The 23,265-nt window shown below is 37.9% G+C and overlaps 1 protein-coding gene across 1 annotated transcript in view; it reads left to right on the top strand.

Moving 5' to 3' along the window:
* Nucleotides 1–23,265, top strand: part of hcn4 (hyperpolarization activated cyclic nucleotide-gated potassium channel 4) — an 85,020-nt gene that overhangs the window by 17,498 nt on the left and 44,257 nt on the right. Inside the window, exon 2 of the mRNA XM_088413269.1 lies at nt 6,024–6,447. Within this exon, the coding sequence (XP_088269395.1) occupies nt 6,024–6,447 (424 nt within the window). The remainder of the gene's footprint in view (nt 1–6,023; nt 6,448–23,265) is intronic.

Here is a 23,265-nt window from a genome sequence, read left to right as displayed (position 1 = left end):
AGAAAAAGAGACGCCGGCGTTATGACAGTTCATTGGAGCGGGTGATAACAAAAATAGGATTAACCCTTTTAACCTGCATTCTTTTGCTTAAATCTCAGTGTGTTTGCCAAATGGTGTGTTTTGAAACCAACGGGCCGCTCTTTTATGGGCAGTGTTTTTGTTGTTGTTGTTACAGATGTTCTCCTTTTTAAGTGTGACAGCCTTTTGATAGATTTACTCTGCCCACGGCTAGAAGTTAGTGCGTGCAAAAATCAAGCAATTTTTATTCCCCCTCCCTTTCTCTGCTCACAAGAGCCTCGCATGCCTCATTGTTATTCATTCCTGCTAATTCATTCTTTCAAACATGGCTGCCGATTTAATGGGGCTGCTGCTCTGTCCGTTTTATTTAACCTTAACGGCAATTAGTCGTTGTTAAACTGCTATGTAAGGAATATTTTGCGACGTTAAAAAAGTTTATCAAATACTAACTCTCCACTTATCTTTGCAATACTGTGTATTGAAATGATGATAGGTGTGATTAAATACTAAAATAGTGCATGAGTCACAATGCATATGTATAGTGTTTTAAATGAAATTGTTAAATTCTAAAATAGGTATAAAGTTACCTCAGTTAAGGTGGTGGATATGATTTTTTTTTCTTAAGATTAAGCGAAAACACTTAATCTACAATTAGCAGCAAAATTCATGTGGGTTCATTTGCTTTGGTCAAAGACAGACATAAAATGGCATTGGAATGGTGTGCCAAAAACCAATTCTGCCATAAAACCAACATTAATTAAGCTCTGCTGACAAGTGACCCCTAATGGTAATGTAATTATTCCTATGTCCAGTAGCAAAGGCAAACAAAACATTACATTGTTTGGCTGCCATTAAAGGTGATGTAAAAATAATGTGACTACAAGCCTGCAGCGAAATTACCGATGAGATTCTTGTTCTGCTCATATTAACCCATGTGTGATTTCCCCTTAAATTTTACGTTTCGTTTGAAAGCAGTTCGACTTTGCTAGATTAAATACGTTTACATTGGACCACTGAAAGTGTTTAAATGCCTCATTTCAGATCTATTAATTAAGGATGTTTGATAACACTGTTTTCAGATCGATACAAATACCAGTGTTCAGATCTTCATACTCACAGATAACAACACCAAGTCAGTACTTTTGCACTTTTGCTGCATAAATCAACTTTTTTTGTAAAGCCCTGAATCACCGCAGTCTCAAAGGGCTTCACAGATAAAAAAAAAAAAAAACGCATACAGTATATCTTCAATGCACAACATACATACAACCAAGCTAATCTTTAGCGCAGATAGTCATGTTGTGAAGAGTGCTTGAACATATATCATAGGCCTTTTCAGCTACAGTGTAGAAAAACGGAAAGCCATTGTAACCACCATGATTTTTAATCATAAAGACTGTTTATTTAATTTGGTCGTTGGCTAACTAGCAGTGATATTATTTAGCAAGCAATGAATAAATCCAAATCACCGAATATATTTGTACTCACTTTCAAGATCCATCCTCAAAAACTAAACTCCAAGGCATTTTCAAGTAGCAGAAAGAGGATGTAACCCACTTTGCAGTTTTGTTTGTTGCTATCAAACATAACACCGACTCACATTTGTTAGGATGTCACTTGGCGCGACAAGCAAAGCTGAGCTTGAGAGACAAAATGTGGGCAAACACGCACACATTCCTAGCAAACAAATTAATCATTCATTATGCAAAGTCACAGCAGTTTCAGTCACATTTGCAAAGCACACAAAGTTTTCCAGAGGAGCCCATTGAAGTAGACTGTGCCAAAATAGATGTCAATATTCGGTAAATGGGATATAGTGGTTGCACAGACTGGTTGACTTGTTTATTACCCCACATGAGCGTTGAAAAGATTCCTTGAGTAATTTCAGTACCTTATGTCAATAAAAATGTCAAGTCCATTGCATCAACAGTTGTTCAATGCTCTACCTGACAATAAAACACAGCGGAAATGAGAAGGCCAACTTTGAAATAACTCTTTGTTGACCAAATAATTTATGGACATGGATGCCTTGATATGCCTTTATTTTGAAATTGTTCTCAGCGTAATGTCGCGGTTTAACAACTTGACTAGTCTTTCTACTATCTACTGCTCCTGACTCCTCATTCGCACAACACTATGATATTCCAAAATCATGTTCAGTCTGTCGTTAATTCTGACTAAGATGGACTGTAGGCTGGCCTCGGATTACTACGGGCCTATATTGTATATTAACCATGTAGCTGAGGGCTATACAGAGAAGCCATGCAAGTGTCCCCTGTGTCTCCATTTAAATATAGACCTACCCCAAAGCTAAAACGTGCATCCATTTCAGGCTCTTTGTGCCGTTCCTCTCAGGCAAGCGTGGCTGGCAGGGTGAGGAAACTGAGAGAGGCTTATCGTGTAGTCCGCAGCACTCTCACAGTGACAACATGTTTCCGCCAGAGAGCTCGGCCCGGCCAATACCTTTTCTCTCCAGAGGAGGGAAAAATGTCAGGGAGCCCTTCATCGCTGTTCCGACCTCCCTGTACCCTAACAACCCAAGTGGGAGCAAGTCGGAAAGTTCAATCTGCTCCATCCGTGTCCCAAGATTGATTGTCCCATAATGCCCATACCTCCTTGGCTGATCTGATGGTTTCACATTACTGTAAAAGTGACAAATTTAGGAGTTGTTATTGATTTATTTTTATTTTGGGAGGGGGGGGGGGGGGGCATCATTTTTTTTATTGATGCATGTCGACCAAGTTAGTTTCCTTTTTGCCTTCTTCTTTTGATTGACATTTGGATGAGGTGTTCAAAGAACCTGTCAATCAAATTAGAAAAAAGAAAGATTTTTTTAACAGTTCTTGGATTTACTGTTTATTCCTGACAACTGTATTCAACATTTTAATACATTAACACAAATACTGTATGAGGCCATCCAATGAGGCAAAACTTAGATTTGAACTTAAACCAAGATAAATACACACTTTTGTCATTTACTTTATTCACATCTGTATTCAAATTAGATTTTTTCATAGTTTTCAGTCGAGTCTGTAAATGTGTGTTCTAAAAGCATCTCATCATCTGTAAAAATGACATTTTTTAAATATTATTTTACTATCCCATCTTTATTACATGCTCTCTAAATGATTCATATACTATATCTGTGCCATAGATACATTGACTCACAAAATTTCTCCTCACAATCGTGATTAAAAAAAAAAAAACACACCTTTAAAAAAATGCAACTGCTGCTAAATTGCTGCATTTTATCAATTTATTTTTTGGTACTACACCCCTCCCAGGAATTTAATGCCTTTCAAATCTCCCACGTTTGTATTTGTAGAACAATCGTCTATGTCAAGCACCCCGGTGCATAATAAAACAGTAAACGGATCTCGGCTAAGTTTAGGTGGCCTGACCTCTGACGACACAAGTGGGGAAAAAAAAAGTCATGAGCGTTTGCTCGATTCATGTGATGCTGCACGCACACCACACACATACACACGTATACGCCCAAGTGATACCGAAGGGCACCTTCCTGTGTGCGATCATTGTAGGGGACACAATGTCTTCCAAAGTGCTGTAAATTCGCCCTAGACAAGAAAGCCTCATTACTATGTATTTACTGAAGGATGTTTAGGTGGGTTTTGAATTTCAGAAAAGAGGACACATCATTGACATGTGGACTGACCAATAAACAATTACATAATCAAACAATTACCGACATTATATGGTATGATTAACAAACTGTATAAATACAAAGGAGCTGACCACTGTTGTGTCAGTTAGGTAACATTCATTAAAGCATTTTTATGAAAAATTGTTTGCAATGTTGATATGGTGCATTGATGCATCATCAGTAATTTGCTAGCATTTATAGGGAAAAGCAAAGAGCCATTGTTATGGACCATGCACACTTGTTCCAGGTGTGTAGGTTTAATAAATATTCATGCCTTACAGTATATGTGCTCCAAGTACAAATGTCATTACCTATGTAAGCCTTTCCTCTTTTGAAGATTTTCTTGTTCTCTGGGGGCTTCCCATCCCAGCACGTGCAAACCCAGCGGTGGCGAGGTCTGTCTAAATATAACACCACTTGAAAACAAGCTGAAACGCCAGATACCCTTTTACTTTGAAGAATTCCAATTATTGTCACTGCTTCGTCTCTTGTGTCGTGTGTGTTGTGTACGTAACACTGAAGCGTCGGCGTACAAGAGGACTCGGCTTCTCTGGTAAAATGTAAACCTTGTACACACCTTGTCATACACCTTACCAAGATGATGGAGATGAAGATCCTTATCCTTATTTTCGTGTCCAACAAATGTCTGGCGAAATGCACTGCGTAGCTATGAGTATTTGCTGAGTTTTCACCTAAGAAAGGGCAGTGGTGCCGTTGTGGGCGTAAACACAGCTCAATTGGTTCACAGCTGAAGTAAGTCCTCCAGGGGGATGATAGCACTCTCTTGTCATATAGCGTACAGGACAGTCAGTGCATTTTTTTTTTTTTTACTCTCTACTTTAAAACATGTTTCTGCTTTCATCGCATTGACAAAAATGGCAAAACACCACCTGCGTTACATTTTACATCTATTTTCAAATGTTTGAATGTTTAGTATACCTTCAGATATCAAGTTTTCAACATGAGCCGGGGGTGTGTAATATAAAACACCCCCAGTTCGCCAGAACACTCAGCCTGGTACAGCGTGGTCTGTCAATGTGCACAGTTTGTGAGAATACAGCCGGAAAGACTTACCAAAGTTATCGAATTTGTCCAAGACTTGGAAGTACTGATTAATATCACGTTGATCTTATCGGCCATTCACTGGCCCTACATTGCTTTCAGGCTGACAATGACATGTGAGCAATGTAATCAACCCATCCCTAATCAACATGGGATTTCTGACATGGAGCTTGACCAATCGCCAGCGACTACCAATATTTGAGTGAATATTTTTTAAAATAAGTATTTTACTACTGTTCCGTATGACATTTATTTCAACATGCCATGAATCAATCCCGGAATCAATAGTCATCAGTGGGAGTGAAAGCGCTGTAATTAATTGCTGTAGTCTTGCTAACTTGCAGAAAAATGGAGTCCCCCTTATTCTTGTTATGTACCTACAGGGTATGTATGGAGGTTTCCCTTCTCGAAATTGCTTTGGCGCAGCTGCAGAACTTTATGGCCCAGTTAAAGGTGGGTAAATCATGTGAGGTCTCTGGTCCGGCAGGCGACGCAAGAAACCCACCACCTTTTCTCATACTGCATTCTATAAAGTATCTAGGATATATCACCCTTAACACAAAAGAACCAATCTGAATTCAATTACTGAGCAGGCAGTAGAGTGCAATTTATATCCAAACGTTCATGCTCGGAAGATGGACGAGTTCACCGGGTTGCTTTATAATTAGTAGTTAACCCACGCTGACCTTCCAGTCCAGATTTACTGGCCAAACAGCAAATAGCTTTCATGTTGAATTGTTGTCATGGGGGCAAAGCAGCACGTGCGTGGAATATGCATTTGTGTTTACATGTGAACAAAGCACTAGAATTAATCCATATTTAGCCACTGCTGGATTAAATGTCATGTAGACGCTAATAACAGCAACAATTGGGATGTAAATGGGATGTTTCAAGCTTCCTTAATCCGTGTTGGTGTCAAATATGCTGTCCAAACATGCAATATTGTTGCTAAGCATATTTGGTTTAGGATAAAGGCAAACTGACATTTTTGGTGGACCAATATCATCATATATATATATATATATATATATATATATATATATATATATATATATATATATATATATATATATATATATATATATATATATATATTAATGTCATGCAGCACATTCTGATCTCTTGCTGTCCAGATATTAGAAATCTTGTGGCATCTCAGGAGAATTAAAACTTGTATGTGGTATAGTATTACAGCGGTTTGAATAATTGGCTTTAATGCAGCTGATGTAGGATCACTCAAAGGTTCATTGTGACATCATTGTCAATCTGTCTCCTTGACCAGGTTTTACTGGGATTTAACCATGCTGCTGTTGATGGTGGGAAACCTCATCATCATCCCCGTAGGCATCACCTTTTTCAAGGATGAGCACACGCCCCCCTGGATCGTCTTCAACGTGGTTTCCGACACCTTCTTCCTCTTGGACCTTGTGCTCAACTTCCGAACGGGAATCGTCAAGGAGGACAACACGGAGATCATCCTGGACCCGCAGCAGATCAAAATTAAGTACCTTCGCAGCTGGTTCGTGGTGGATTTCATCTCCTCCATCCCGGTGGACTACATCTTCCTCATTGTAGAGACGCGCATTGATTCAGACTTCTACAAGACGGCGCGCGCCTTGCGGATCGTCCGCTTCACCAAAATCCTCAGCTTGCTTCGCCTCCTGCGCCTCTCCAGACTCATTCGCTACATCCATCAATGGGAAGAGGTAGGAAAACTCACCCAAAAATTCACGTTCTGATTTGGGATTGTGCCTTTCTAAAGTTTTCAGTTCTGCTTCTTTGGCAGTTGACTTCTGTACATTGAGTGAGTAAAGGCGGTAACTAGGGATTTTCATGGAAATGGAATTTTAAGTCTCTTTTCTGCCCCCGAGGTGGCAATTGCTTACCGGTGAAAGGCCTTTATTCGTACACAACATTTTTTTTTAAATGATTGTAAATACTCTTACGGTTACACTATAATTTCTGTTCTCAATTATATCATAATGAATGCAGTATTGTTTTGAATACTGGGCAGTAACATGCAGTAAGTCATCGCACATTATCCCATCCGTCGGCATGCCTTTGTATGTGCTGCAGTTTGGGTCAGCAACAGAGTTATTGAATCATTTAAAATAGGTTTTGAGAGATACTGTCAGTGCGATAATGAATCCTCCTCAGGTTGTTTTGCTTGTGCCTGATATAGGTTTTGGGTTTGAATTGTTACATCAATGGCATATGGGCCAATACAATAGAATAAAATAGAATAGAATACCTTTAATGTCATTGTACGGGAGGTATAGAACGAAAGGGGAGTGCTGCTGCGATTGGTGCACATGAATAAATGCGAACAATACGTAATATAGTGTCACAATATCAATCGTTATTGATATTGGTTTTGTTTTGGTGTTTTTTTTTGTTGTTGTTCATGGCAAATGTGTGGTTGGTATTTTTGTTTTTTATTTTCCTTTTTTTTTTTCAAAATATTGGCCAGTTTAAAGTGTTGAAAATTGCTTGCTGACTTTCACAAGGCAATGCCAAATCTTGAACAAATTTGCCATGTTTGGTCTCACCTAAAAAGGGATGACTTCGGAGATGCAAAGATTTTGCCAGATGCCATCAAAATCTCCATACAGTATAATACAGTATGTGCCATGCGATTGGGAGGAGATCAGTCCAGTGTATCATATGTACCAAACCACTTGCCCAAAGTCAGCTGGAAAATGCTGCAGCTCCTCTATGGATCTAAGGAAGACACGTTATGTAGAAAATGGATGGATGTACAAAAAACGACAGCACCTATTTGACAGAGGTATTTACATATTTCTCAAACTGAATGGCATTCCCTTGTAATATACTTAACCTTGCTATTTAGCTTTTTTTTAATCTTTTACCTTCCTTGTATGGAAACGATTCCATTGAATTATGTTTAATTTATGCACATTCTTTATAGTTACCATTCAAACAGCAATTGAATTCCACTACAGTTATGTTTGTACAGTACTAGATGTGTCCCCTGGGAAAGAAATGCATTTGTAATTATGCACAGAGATTGAAGATGCTCTTTTTCTGGCACCTTGGGCGTCAGTGAGTTGATAAAACCACAGCGTTGATTGGCATTTCTGTCTGTGCGCCCATCCAGATAGTAGTGGGGCCACAGATCCCGCTGAGGCTTTTCCATGATATGAACATGATTGTAATTGCGGCATCAATTTGAAAAAACTCCCGTCACTTCCGACCACATGGATCTCCTCTGGTCTCCAAGGTAAAAGGTGCAAAGTGAATGTCTCAGTGTGGAGCTGAGAAGACATAATAGCATCGTGAGGAAAATGTAGGATTCTTGAAGATTTATATTTGTGGTACTATAAGTGCCCCCTTCACTGTGGTGCTCGGTAATCTCAACATCATCCTCGAGTGGAGATCTTCTTGGAGTACCTTATAAATGTACTTTTATATAGAGATGCACACAATCAATCTTAATCTCCTACATGGACTACAGTGAAAGGACTAGGAAACCTCTTAGCTCTTTATGTAAAAAGTTCATATTTGGCAATCATTAATTTGTTAAGAACATTATTTTTCTTGGAAAGTAAGCACCTTTAAAATCAAATATTTTTACTAGCTGTGGACTGAAAATAACATCACATATGCTCAAGACTCAAGTAATGACCAAATATGGTCACAAAAGCTTGTGAACGTCACTTGACCAAACCCAGAAAACGGGTAAGCCGTGATTGGTTGTTACCTGGCCCTTGAGCTAATGTGATATATATTTCCGTTGACAGCAAGTGGAAAAATGTATGTTCAAAGATATTAATTATACATGAAAACTAAATGAGTTGTCAAATAAATTCTAAACAAAATATATAACCTTACTACTGAAAAAGGCGAAATAAATTCTGCATCCCTTTATGCGGAATGAGAGAAAATGCTCCCCCAGCCGGGAAGCAAATCAACTACGTTCACTACATCAATGTGCAAACACCTAAAGAAAGAAGACTAACAGTTTGACCAGGCTTAACACTACCATAACCATACACCTAAGTGTAAATAAGTAAATACATATGCACTTAAACATCTGTTAGTCCATCCACATATGCACCCATCTGCCAATTCCTGCACTCATTCTGAAGCAAACAGAAGCAAATCAATCAATTGCTTAACAACAATGATGACGGATGCATCAATTTTCCAGTTTGCACAATCAGAACACTCAATTAGACTCTCGCACCTTTGTGCATGGCAATTGGAAGGCACTGAATACCACCTGATTGCCAATCAAAGCACCTTTTCACTGGACCCATCTATTGCCCGTTCCTCTTCCTGGTTCCCTGTTATTACTCATCCATCCAGCCTGCACTCCGTGCGGAGAACAGTGCGGTGACATCAATCTTTGTGATGCCATTTCAAAGAGGAAAAGTTCAAATGAATCACTGGGAGAAGAGTCTCTCTTATTCCTCCTCATGCATACCCTCCACCGCTTCCGGGAGCCCAGAACGAAGGCATCATGGGATATTCGGTCCGACCTTCGCTTGACTGGGGTCGGCGCTCTGCCGAAAAGAGTGGTTGCGTGTTAAGCTTGAGCACTGAGTCGACAGTATGATTAAGGAGGAGGAAACGGAAAGAAAACAAGCCAAATTGGTTATTGAATAAACATTGATACCTCATGGGCAGCCCCACGAACTGGTGTCCAACATGTCTTTTTACCTTGCTGTCAAAAGATTCAGGGTTTGAATCTTGGCTCTGTTGGCCTTATATTTGCTTCTTTATATTTTTCTTGAGTAACTCTATCTTCTTCCCACATTCCAAAAATATTTGGTTGATCTGTAGATGCCTTAATTGTCATTGGTTGGTCACCAGTTCAGCAGCTCTCTCCTAGCCCTGACTGGTTGTGTTTCTATATCAATATCGGTTAGATACTGAATTCTGTGTGTACTTGTAAATGGACATAAATGAATGAAGCAGCATGAAGAAATGTGAATGATAAAACAAGGCAGAGGTGCCAGAGCAGCATAAAAATGGCCACTCACTTGATTGGCTATGTCGTGGCAGAAAATGTAAACTTTGGCCTGCAAAGACCATTTGCAGGATACGCAGCCGTCGTTAATGTTGTTTTCATTCAATTTATTGACAGATTCTGAACTCCTTAGACACACAGTGAATGAGTTCGTATTGTCATCATTTTAATTTATTACAGGTATATATTGAATCGTCCAGAAAATAAATGCATGGATGGATGGATGAGAGGTCGTTTTCCCACAGCAGAACAGCCCTCCCTCTTTCAGAGCCATTATTAATATTTAGCCATTTAACTTGATTTCCGGACATTGTTGTGTTGTTGATGTCCATGATTAGTCAAGTTAGAGAATTACTTGATGGCACACTTCACCTCTACACACAAGCAAAACACATGTCTATTCAACAACTATCACAATAACTTCGACAAATGAGATCTGTCCAAAACACAACGAAGACCAACTTGTGGTCAACAATAACCACAAAAGACACAGCACAACATTGCCCTGCCAGCTGCCATTTGCATGTTTCATGCGTTGGTGGGTGGCGTGCGAGTGCGGCGGTGCTCGCTGATGAATGCCAGTTAGGCAGACAGAGTAAAAGGCCAGCTTTGCCCCAGTGCCAGCCTACTCCAGATGCAAACTCACACAAATGTCATGTGTCACACAGCAGAATATTTTGTCGCCACCTGACTGGCTCTTTGACTTTTCCCATCGACGTTTCCCGCCATATTTTAATATTTCGGGGCAGAAAATATCGCTTCACAAGACACTCCTGCCTGACCGCTTGAATGTTGACTGGATAGGTAAAAGAGTCAAATAAGGAAGGTTATGGTGGTGTTTCCTCTGAGACTTTTGGACTTATTTTTTGAATTATCTTTTTGACCCTAGAAAAGACAGCTTTTCTTCTCCCTCAGCACTTTTCTAAAGTAAAAATACACTAACCCTAACCCATAGTTACAAGAGAGTGTATCAAGATGATTGCAAAAAAAAAAAAAAGTCATTTTCACAGCACCGAGTGAGGATCCATGATGATTCATCACACTGTGTAATATTTAGCTCTTGTAACAAGACTGATTGCCATACAACATGTCACTTAAATTACATCAACTTCTCTGACATGGCAGAAGTGGCGCATACACAAACCCTGGCGCCCCCACCAAACACATACATGCGTGCGCACACACTTACACACACACACAGAATAAAATACTGTATAGGATTTTGGCATGTTACACTATGAATAGCATTGTGGCAAATTCACTCGGTTTTGTTATTGTTTGAGTTTAATTTTCTCTCCAGTAAGAAGTCACACAAAGGACACTTCTTGCGGGAAGTGTTTGACTTGAGCAGAGCAGAGCAGAGCTGAGCGCTGCACACTGCATCGCTTAATACTGCAGGGAGTACATTTTTACATGAAATCTTCTTTCTCCTATTTTCTGTGGTTTTCCTCCTTTCTTTAGAAATTCAAGACAAGTCCAACTGATGTTGCAGTGTGAAATACAGCGCAAAAAATGTGCCATTTATATCAAAAAGCTCAGTGACTGAAATGTGCAACATTTTTTGTTTTACTATCTTTTTTTTTTTTTTTTCACCCAATGTGTTGCTGCAAGCTGGTACCCACTGGCATACTGGCATTTGCCCATAACAGCTATATAGCACTGGGCAAAATGGAAAAAGCTTATATCACAATATATAGATCATTTCAGAATAGAATAGAATAGAATAGAATAGAATAGAATAGAATAGAATAGAATAGAATGACTTTATAGTTATTGTTCAGCAGTTACAGTAAATAACAAAATTTGGAGCACTGCATAGTAACCACTTAAATAAAAAAAATAATTTTAATAATTATAATGAATACCTTATAGATAATAAATAAAAGTTGTTATTATGAATATGATTTTGAAATAATTATGTAATTTAAATGTATGATATTTAAATGAATAATTTAAATAATTTCAATATATAATATATAATACAATTAAGTAGAATTCTTATTAAATATTCTATAGAAAAATTTACAACACAGAATTACTGCGAACATTTTATCACTTTATGTGGAAATACCATGCATAAAAGAATACAATAAGAAATGCATCTTGTGTCTAAATAAGAAGTATAAAAATAGTTCTGATAATTTGATTAAAAAAAAACGCTATATATAAGTAATTTAATTTCGAGAACTTTTATTGTGCAGAACCCAAAAGTCAAAAGCAAAATGTTTCTTATATATATATATATATATATTTATATAAGATACCATATCCATCTCTTTCTGACTCATATCCTCAATACAAAAAGCCTCCTTGTAGAAATATGGATCGCCATAACAATTATGTCCTGTTTAACTGTGTGAATGTAGCCTTATTTTGTATAAATTTCTTTCCAGACACTTTTAATTGACTGTTACTTTGCTCATTAACATTGGATAAGCTCCATTTTAACACCATTCCAAGTAGAACTCATTTAAAATTGGACTCAATCACCCAAGCACTTAATTACAGACTTTCTCAATACCATTAAGTTAGCTTAGCTATTAGCATGGCTTCACCACTGCATTTTCCTCATCAATTCTCTCTAATGTTCACATACAATTCTATCTTAGTATTATTGGAAGTGTTGGGTTGGTTCTGCTCTTAGCGGTTGTGGTGTTTTGTGTTTCATGGAACGCCATGCTTTTTCATCCCTGTGTGTGCCGAGTGAATGTCGGTAGCCGGGGTTGCCAAATAATACCCCTTTAAGCCTAATTAAGGTTCATTTATGCATGTTTTCTCCTTTTAATGTAACAAGAAAGCCTGGCACAGTGGAACCAAAATGAACAGGCAGAATGAGTTAGTGTACAAAAACATTCATGCAGCAAAAAATACACTATTTTCAGTTTACTTTTGCCAAAAATATGAATGAGTTCATGAACCTTTGTTCATCTAACGTGTCCAGGTACAGCACTGTTGGCATAAAGTTATGTTATTCCTGTCCAGTCAGATACATAAATGTAATCTATTTTCATGGTCATTACAAGTCTAGCATGGCTTGTTTCGGTATTTTCACTGTGTAAAACTGACATTGTGGGCACACACACAATCATCAATGCATTTCTTTGCATCAGTGCTCGATTCACAGTCCTTGACATCCTATAGGAAGATTTTGCTGGGGTCTCTACCTGTGTATATATGTTTATTACTTTACTGGTTGTTTAAATAATTTGCATGTTCGTAGTTTTTTAGTACCCATATAAGATACAGACTTAGCTATTAGCGAATCCCACTAATTCTACTGTTTTGTATATCACTGTTTAAAGACGCGCTTTTCTTTTCGGCCCTCCCCTGCCTCACATGCGGTTATAACTGCATGTCCTTAAGAGGGTTGCACTGTGTTAGCAGCCCAAAGCGCAGACATGTTGGCACATCATCACAAAAGAGTTGAAGTGTCCTTGCGCATGCTACTTGACCCCCAAACTGCTCCAGTCGGCCATGCCAGGAGATAAAGAGTGGCGGATTTCACGGGTCAAAGCAGAGTTAGACGTTTTTGGCGACGGTTTATCTTCAGACAGTGGACTGTGTTTGTGTTTTAAGGGACAAAATCTTGATTATGTTTAAATTTAATTACTTGACTCTAAGTATTTGACTCAAACTTCAGCATATTTTACAATTATCATGATAGGAGACTTTACAATGACTTGCCATAAATGGACCATATTGCTGCTTAATAACCTTTTCAGATGTTATATTAATTACATCAGTGGCATTTATTGTAGCGTTTTTCCTCAAACATTAATTTTAAAGATATATCACCCATAGCAAATTATGTTTTGACCAAATTTAGCTGAGTTTATGCAAACTTTTTACAATGAAAAATCTTAGAGATTGATAAAGGTTTACTGCGGTACTGATGTACAAAGTTTCAAGTTACGACTGCTTTCCATTAACATCAAATCATTAATATGTCAGTAACTTCCAAAACCATATTCCAAAGCCAAACTATGCATTTTCCCAATCAGGGTGAGCCTGGTGATCAACCAGCACATCAACACAGGGATCACTGTTTTCTTCATTGTGCAAGATCAGGACAATGCGTGGCTGTTTCACTCCTTAATGCACCTGCTTGCAATAATCCAAGCATCCAACATTTCGTAGCTGAGAGGAACATTTTATACATTTCACTGTACTGTTGTCATAGTGGAACTTGTGTAGTTAAGAAACAGGCTGTATCATTTTTCAAGTACTGGAACTTTACTGACACACCTGTCCTTTAAGTCAGTGGTTCTTTTTTCAATAGTAAAACTTAACAAAATAAAGCCATGCAAGAGGTAGTAATAAGTTCTTTCATGTTGCAATTAAGTTGGTCTTGATATCAAAGGAAAGGTGTACTGCTCCTGGAACGACATTAAAAAGCTTTGCATTAGATTTTCTGATACCTGCAAAAACTCAACTGCCTGCCATTTTGCACTCTTAGTCGTAGTGAGTACCGTACTCATAAGTGTTCCAAACTATTTTCTTGCGGCGTACCAAAAAAAAAAAAAACAATACAGAAATATCATGCTCCACTATCTCATTAATCCCCTTTTGAGTTTAAGTAGAGCTGTCATGAATGATCTCAGATTGCGTCTATTGCACCCAGATTTAATGTTGTGTTTTTCCAGCCGTTGTCATGAGGCTTGTTTACTTGTGCAACTTGCATGGATTTAGCGTTATCCGAGGATTTAGTATCCAACACTGACACTTTTCTAACACGTTTTCATCCTCGCACCCATGTGTCTGTGGTTTGACCAGGGTGTTCCCAATTAACTGAAATATGTCCTTAAAAGGGAATCAAAGTCACAACTATATACACACGTGCGGCATCTTCGCCTCTTGTCAGCCTCCTCTTGTCACTTGTCTCCGGGATAAAAATAAGACTGTGACCGGATATTCTCCTCATCGGAGTTGTCTCCTGCTGATGAACCAGTGACTTGGATGCGATTAGTCATCCCGTTAAATCAGATTCCAGGCAGCACGATAATGACTGAGATCCGAGGGCGACCCCGCGCCGTGCCTGATGCCTTTTTTCCGCAGAGTTGTTTCAACTGGCCGAGCACGTAAATGTTTTAAGAAATGTCGTTGAGAGGAGCGTGCCAAAGTGGGGTAGCTTTTACTGAAGGGGTAGTCAAAAAACAAAGAGGATATTTATGAGGATGGTGTGACTTAAGGTGTGTGGCTATATTAAAAAAAAGTTGGTCTGATTGCTCGTGTGTGTGCTATATCAAAAGGGATGGAGCGTACATATTTAATGGAGGCGTTTATTTGAGAGGAGGCCTCTATTCCTACTAAAGTTTGTGTTGGCTATTTTTGGCCAGAAATGACACACTGCCAAAAAAAAAATAAAATAAAAGACTGGTCTCAAAACCACTGCAACTGAGAAACGGCATCTATTGAGGGAAGACCTGACTGAGGTCCAGCTTTCATTTGAAAAAACATTTGTTGAAATAGAAGACAAATGAACATTGAGATACAGTATCTGGCTTTGAAGAATTTGTTTTTTTCAAGTGCTGAATAATAAAGGAATGATGTTCATGATACATGTTTTATTATTCAAGTGAATGATGCACCTTGTAACTTATTGGGGCAATGTGTTAATTTATTTACCAGCATCTTTTAATGAGACGGCCTTTATTTTGTCAACTGACAAGCAATTGAAAAGAGGTACAGTATTTATTTATTCTAGTGGACCATGAATCAGGCAACAAATTGAGGCACTCATGTGAAGTGGTGCAGGTCATGCGTCACTTTTTATAGTTAAATAATCAGACTATATTTTTACCAATAATAGGGTACTTGAAAATAGAAGAGAAGCACAATTATATACTTAATGTATTAAAACTTAGTTTTTTACAATAGGCACGTATTTCTCAGTCATGATGCAATATAAATTTAGTGAATAATAATCATCATCATCATCATGAAATACGAGAAATGACCCAATTTTTAATGCTATATCACTGACTAATGAAATCTTCCTGATGGCAGCAGTTTAAACAATTTGTGTTGTGAGTGAGTATTGTCCCTGATGAGGTTGTGTGTCCTCAGCAGAAACCTGGTGTGTTACATGTCCTGTAAATGTGTTCTGAGATCTTGATCACACGCTGGAGATCCTTCCTGTCCTGTGCTGTGAAGTTTCCATACCCCAGACTGTGTGATTAAAGTGATGAGGACATGATGACACTTTGAATTTTGCATCTGTAGAAGTTGCTGGATGAAGTCTGGATGTGCACCAGCAAGCGTGCGACCCTTGAAAATGGATGAATGGATAAAAATACTGAATGTTTTTGGTGTCTACAAACAATTTAAAGCTAAGTGAAATTCTGAAAACATAAAACATTAGTGAAAATGGGTGCTGCTGTTCACTATTACAAATGTACATCTAATTAAGTGGTGTTGATTTTATGTGAACCAGGCTGATCGCTATCAACAAAATGTAACTATTAAATTAACCTGTATTCTCTCTTAGTTACTTTTGAAAGCAAGCATTCAGTATAGTACTTAATTTACTTTGTCAGTCAGATAATCAATAAAGTAAACTACTTTTTCAAGGTAATTGAGGCCACCCTGCTCATGTGTCTATTTAAGGAGAGGTGTTCATTTCCTCTACCCTAAACTAATTTAGATACATGTTCTATTTGGTTAGAGGCATTTATTTCTTCTATCCGCAATTTACTTATAGGCATGATGTCTGTGACGGTGTTCATTTGCTCAAGTAAAAATTAATGAAGGTATTAAGTCTTTTCACGTGAGGGCTTTTATTTGTGCAATTGGTTACTAATTGAAGCGCAGTGTCTATTTGAGAAAAGACGTTTATTTATTCAAGTGGAAGACATACCCTGCAACAAATCGAGGTATGGCGTCGATTCGACAAGTGGCGTTTATTTCTTCAATTGGCTACTAATTGAGGCATGCTGTCGATTTGAGCTCATGCAATTAATTTGAGGAAAAAAAGCTTCTGTTTCATTCTCGCTCGGGTGCCTTGGCAGACATGGCGGACCCCCAGCACCCACCTACAGCCGCATCCCCGGGTTCCCGAAATTGCTGCCACTCATTAAATTCACGCAAAGTTATTTGAAGAAGGTAAATCAACTCATCAGCCGCCACTCGCTGACCCGTCTCCTCGGTCAAGGAGTGCTCTTTGAGAGATAAGAGAGGCCGCAAGAAAAGATTTAATGAGCCATTATGGGGCGCACAATGAGGCTCACCGGCAACACTGACAGGTCCCCAACAGTGTGAATGAGCCCCGTTGTTATATGAATAGCCACTCGAGTGGAGTGAGATTTTTAAAGACCATTGCACATAAATGTGTGATCCAGCACAAACCAAAAGGCACATCTCGCCAGGAAGAGTGTTTTGTTTTTCTTTTTTCATGGGGTGATCGGAGCCCTGCAGGCCTGTTTAGACAGATGATGGAAGGGTGTTCCCTGCGGTCCACTCCCAGAACCACTTCTCATTCACCGCAGCCATTTCATCCAGCAAGACGGCATGCATGCCCATGACATTTGGGTGAAGGCCTTTTTTTTTCTTTTGCAGGAGAAAAACCCCAGCCTTCCCTTCCCGCGGGTCGCCTGTGGTGTTAGCTGATTAGAAATGAACTCTGAGGTGCGCACGGATTGATTTAATTGATAAAATTCATTGCTTGTCACATTGTGTGTCAATCAAGCAGAGTTGATGATGCAGCATTCACTCATTCAACTTCACAAAGATGCACTTTCTGATCAAAATATTTCAAAAGTAAATTTGTTAAATAAAGTAATTCTCTTAAAATTATCTGGAAAAATATTTTAACATAATTTGTCTTGCATTCATATGATATATATATATATATATATATATATATATATATATATATATATATATATATATATATATATATATATATCAAAGATTATTGATCGTTATTGATCAAAATAAATATTGTTCTAGATAATAATTAATAAAATAATAATTAAGGGTACACACACATTTGTGGTCTACTGATAAATGTGCAATCAGTTAATAATTAATAAAATAATTCAAACGAAAATTCTTGAATTACATTAGTTTAGTCAGGTCAATCTTGTTGAGGATTTGATTCAAAATGAACTATTCCCTCATAATAAAAAACGGTTTCCCACTGCTCAGATGTGCTGAGACTATTACAAAGGCTAGAAGAAAAACAATGAGAGGCGTTGTTTTGTTGGTGTCATCACCATTAGCACTCAGAAGGCGCTTCAGCACCACACAAGCTGGAGAGTGTCTGGTCAACTTCTACTGTAACCAATCTATTCTCTCACCTGAATCACACTCCTCTCACTCCCATCTGTTTTCCGAGGATTTGACAGCCGCCCTGCATCCGCTCTCTGCCCCCTAAGGCTTTTCGATCGAAACCTCACAAGGACCCCAGCTCTCAGTCATGTGTAGAGAATTTTGTTTAGCAAGTTTGGTCATCTTCAGAATGCTCTCGATCCTCATTTTGGCCAGTGAAAAACAAAACATATAATCACAAATATATATATATATATATATATATATATATATATATATATATATATATATATATATATATATATATATATATATATATATATATATATATATATATATATATATATATATATATATATATATATATAACATACAAATTTATGAGGATTTTTATTATTTTTGTCATTTTTAATATGTTTTTTTAATTTTATTTTGCTTACCTGTGTATTGAAAAGTTTTAATTGCTGTTGCTGGTTTATTGATGTTTAAATGCTCCAGAAAATAGCCTGCTTAGTACACGATTGGTGTACTACTCACGATACAGGTGATCCAAGGTAGACATCACTGAAGGCCCCCTGATAGCTTCAGTTACCGATTTGTTCCAAACGTCAGAAAGAAAAGGTAAAAACAATTAAAGTATCTTTCCTAATCCTAACCCTAATCCTAAACTCAAAATGATTAACTGTTATGTGATGACTATTAAAAATGATCATTGATTACATTGATCAGTGATCACTTGTCAGTCGATTATTAACAATGTTAGTGTTGAGTACCGGTACCGTTTACCAGCTAACAAGGACTCGATTCCTCGTGGGAACTGTCTTTATTTATACAAACACATATCTAGAATACCAAGTATTTACCTTTACAAAATGTGGCTTTGCAAAAAGGCTCCACTGGTTTCCCCTTCCGGTGGCTTGTCTTGTTTTCATCAGGAGTAAATGGGGAGACATAAGAGTGGCCTCTCATATGGACATCTCCTAATGAGCAGCAAGCCCTTCATGAGATATTGTTGCGCCTTCATCAATCACAGCGCTCCTTGTTTGCGTGCTTGATGTTGCCATCCTCACTTTGCGTCCCTATCAATTAAAACAAAGTGCTCAGCAATCCATCATCCGTCATGCTGCATGCATACTTTTTTCCTTTTTTTTTTTGCGGTATGCACGTTGCAGCACATGCTAGCGTTTTAAATGAGTCTCTTTTTTTTTCTTTTTTCATCCTTTGTATGGAGGTTGAACCAAGAGGGGAACCAATCTCATTCCTTTGTGTTACAGTAACGATCTTTAACAAGAACCAATCTCGGGAACAAGAATGAGAGACTTAAGCCCTGTTCCTGTGCTGCACGGGTGGATTTGAATTGATTACAGCCAAGAGGGGAAGTAGGCCAATCACCTTGCCATGGTGCCACAAGGAGTTTGGGGTTACAAACCGGAGATTTGCATGGCATTACACGTGACAGCTCCGTTTGAGTTAATCCTCAAGTGGCAAAGGGCACGTGGACATTGTGAATATAGCAGATATTGTTGGATTATAATGACTCAAACAGATTGTGGCCGCTGATACTGAAGGATGACGTTCATTACATACATAATGAATTTTTTTTTTTTACAATGTGAAACAGTTTACATATGTCCTAATAACAGCAATAATAATAATGATAGACAGCAACATGCACATTTTTGGACACGAACTATTTACAACGAGCAAATTGAGCCCATTGATAGAATTTCTATCTCTATCGCTTTCGCTTGGGAAAAAATATCCCAATGAGTAAGATGACACACCTTTACTTTTGCTTCGTCTTCCTGCAGTGTCCAAGTGTGAAAATTCTTCAATTTATTTTCATTAAAAATGCTAAAAATCATTCCATTTCACCTACATTTGATCATTTTAGCATCATGCTGTGCTACATATATTCAAAGAAAAACATCTCTCTGAGATGTATAAAAGATGCACTAAATAATGACACATTTATATTTAATCACAAAATTAAAAAATATATATATAAGGAGCATGTATGTCAAATAAGAATTATAACTCAAAAAGAGTTAAAAAAAATTAGAAAGAATTAAAAAAAGAGCATTTATATCCAAGATGGACCTCAGCAATTACCTGTTTTCTCCATTTGGCATAAAATGACCATAATTATATATTTCAGCCTGAGTTCTAGGAACTACATGAAAACTGACTTTTCTGTATTATTTTTCTATATGTTTTGATAATCATTGCACATTGATTACAGTATACACAATAATAGGCATGTACTAGCAAGTGTTTGATATTTAGAGGGGGTAGTAAAACACCATCTAAATGTATTGTGTGACAAAAAAAAAGATAGGAATGTCATTAAACTGTTCAATGTTTCCCCGCCAATGTCATTTAATGTAATTATTTTGTATGTTGTACACATGTGGGCAATAATGATTAGCATGTGTGATTCACAGTTCTGATGTTTCCTGTATGGAGTTTGTGCATTTGTGGACTTATGAGTCATATATTCCAAAATACACATACAAGGTTAAATGAAATGTGAATGTGACAAGTTTGCGTCCACAAATGGCCCCCGTGCCAGACTTTGAACACCCCCTGCTTTACAGCCTTAATCTGTCACAAATTGCTTTTTGCTTGAATTTGCTTCCGTTTGACTTAAAAGCAGTCATTTCCTATCTGGAAATGTGATTTCTTAAATGAAAAATATATCAGGAACGCTGTGACGAGCCAGGAAAATGAGGGGTACCTCATGATTTATTCAATCGCCACAGAGTGAATTGAACACTTTTAAGGTTATGGAATGCCATTACAGCTGCGGCAGGAAATTGGACATCCTGCAACATTGTGCAGTTGATTTTTTTTTTCCCCCACCATGTTTAGAGGAAGATTTCTCCCTTAATAAAAGGAAAACAAACAATAGCGCTGGGGGCCAAACATCAATAGGAAGAAAATGGGCATGAAAGAGCAGCGTGTTGTTTGTGTATCTGTCATCCACTCTTGAGAAAAGCTGCCTGACGCTTGATTCACACCCTGGCACACTTTCCCAGGCGCTCCTCCATGATGGAGTTACAATGATGTGATTTGAAGGTACCGCGTCGGCGGCGGCTCCTCTCGCATCGACGGAAGCACAACACTTGCAGGCTTGTCCTTAACACGCAAGCAAATAAACACGCACAGGAATGGAATCAACAAGCAGGGAAGAAAACAGCGGCACTTTATTCAATTAGATTTTCACCCCAGTGGCCCAATGAACATAATTTAAATCCATTACAGGTGACACGAAAGGTAATGCACATATTGTGAAAACATAGTTGTGTTATATCGTGAGCAGCATAACGGTAATTGAAAACAAATCAAATCCACAATAACTTATGACATTGTCTTATCAATATAGTGAAAATAAACATTTGTTCCCCACGGACGGAAGTAATGAGGCTCCATTTAATCTCTTTTTGAATTTGAAAATAAAACTTAAATTACCTTGTTGACATTATTTTTATATTTTGTGCTGCTGTATCAAATATGAACGGAACTGTGACTTTAAAACCAATGTAGACCTACTATACTGTGGTAAAAGACCTCAAGTAATTCGAGTAACATTGCTACCATTTTTTTTTTTTATCCCAGGTAACCTGTTTAATGAGTGTACAACTGTCAGAAAGAGGTCCAATTTTAAAAGAAACTTTTGCATTTCAAGAAACATACAGATATGAATGCCTTGATACACTTTTATTTTGGTGTTTCTGTTATACCTTACCTGTGACAAAACACACAAAGCGACATTTCATAGTCATAATTAACTACACTTAGTTGGCAAAATTGGTATTTATGCGACAAAAATGGGCAGACGAAAGTATTGATGTCATCATTTTTTCTCACAGCAACGATGAACTATGCAAGTCTGCGTCGCAAGCCCTTAAAAGGCCCTGAGTGGATTTTAATCAGGTGTAGAGTAGTTAGTTGTGCTCTTCTGTGGGATTAAGAGGCTTTTGAATGGCCGCGGCCATTAAAAACTACACCGGCCCACAAGTCCTGCAGCGCCTTGTGAGTATATTTATCATTAGGATTAACAAACCCTGCCTGTGAAACACTCGGCCCAAGAGCGCCGTTACCTCCGCTCCGGCTTGCCATTATTGTATTTGGCTGAGTGGCTGATGATAGGAGTGATTCAGCAAAGTCCCAATAGGGAAAATAGCGGAACGTATCCCAGAGGATGCTTCTCAGAACATCTGCATGCACCTGCTCATCTGTGGCCAGTATAATAAGATGCTGGCTTTGCAAGGGAGAATAGCAAAATGTAATTCACAATTCACTACTTCACATCACGCAAACGTAGGTTGGCCAGTTATAATGGGGCACTGAATAGAAGTCTCGCTAAATATAACATTGAATCTCTTACACACACACACACACGCACATACACACACACACACACACACACATGCACGCACACATACATACATACATATATATATATATATATATATATATATATATATATATATATATATATATATATATATATATATATATATATATATATATAATGTTTGTGCAAGGTTTTTTTTCCTTTTTTCTAGGCTTATACTATACCTTTTACCCTGGAGTACCACACAGGCCTTGCTGTTCTGTATTGCCCTATTATGAAATGAAAAGCTATCCTATCCTATCCTATCCTATCCTATCCTATCCTATCCTATCCTATCCTATCCTATCCTATCCTATCCTATCCTATCCTATCCTATCCTATTCTATTCTATCCTATCCTATCCTATCCTATCCTATCCTATCCTATCCTATCCTAGTTTCTGAATATGAGTTGCTTTCTCATAAAAATCAATGGCTCTTTAGTCAATAGCAATGGAAAAGTAAGTTTTTTGGGAAGAAAAAAATCCAAGATGTTTACGTACCACCCATCTCAAATTCATTGGGATGCTGACATGTAAAATAACTTCATAATATGTGGAAAAGAACTAAAGTACACTTGAGAAGATAGGAGGTACATTGAAAATAGTCTGACATTGTTATAGCTGCATAAGATGGGGTGACTGGTTGAAAAGGGTTAAACCCTTACGTTTGAATATGGCTCTACATTATTTATGCTTGTTGCATTACGCCTATTGCCAATGCTGTGTTTCATGCACCACAAGTTTAGTTGGTCTGTGATTGGAGGTTTTTGTTAGTATCAGATAGTTTAGTGTTTGCGGTGCTCCATTTAAGGTGAAATGCAGATGCCTTTTCATGCATTCTAGCTCATGACACAAGCTAATGA

Source organism: Hippichthys cyanospilos, chromosome 4 (assembly GCF_059441005.1).
Source record: "Hippichthys cyanospilos isolate Australia breed blue-spotted pipefish chromosome 4, RoL_Hcya_1.0, whole genome shotgun sequence".
NCBI lineage: Eukaryota > Metazoa > Chordata > Actinopteri > Syngnathiformes > Syngnathidae > Hippichthys > Hippichthys cyanospilos.
The sequence above is the reverse complement of the archived record's forward strand: the minus strand, read 5'-3'. Positions and strand labels throughout refer to the sequence as shown.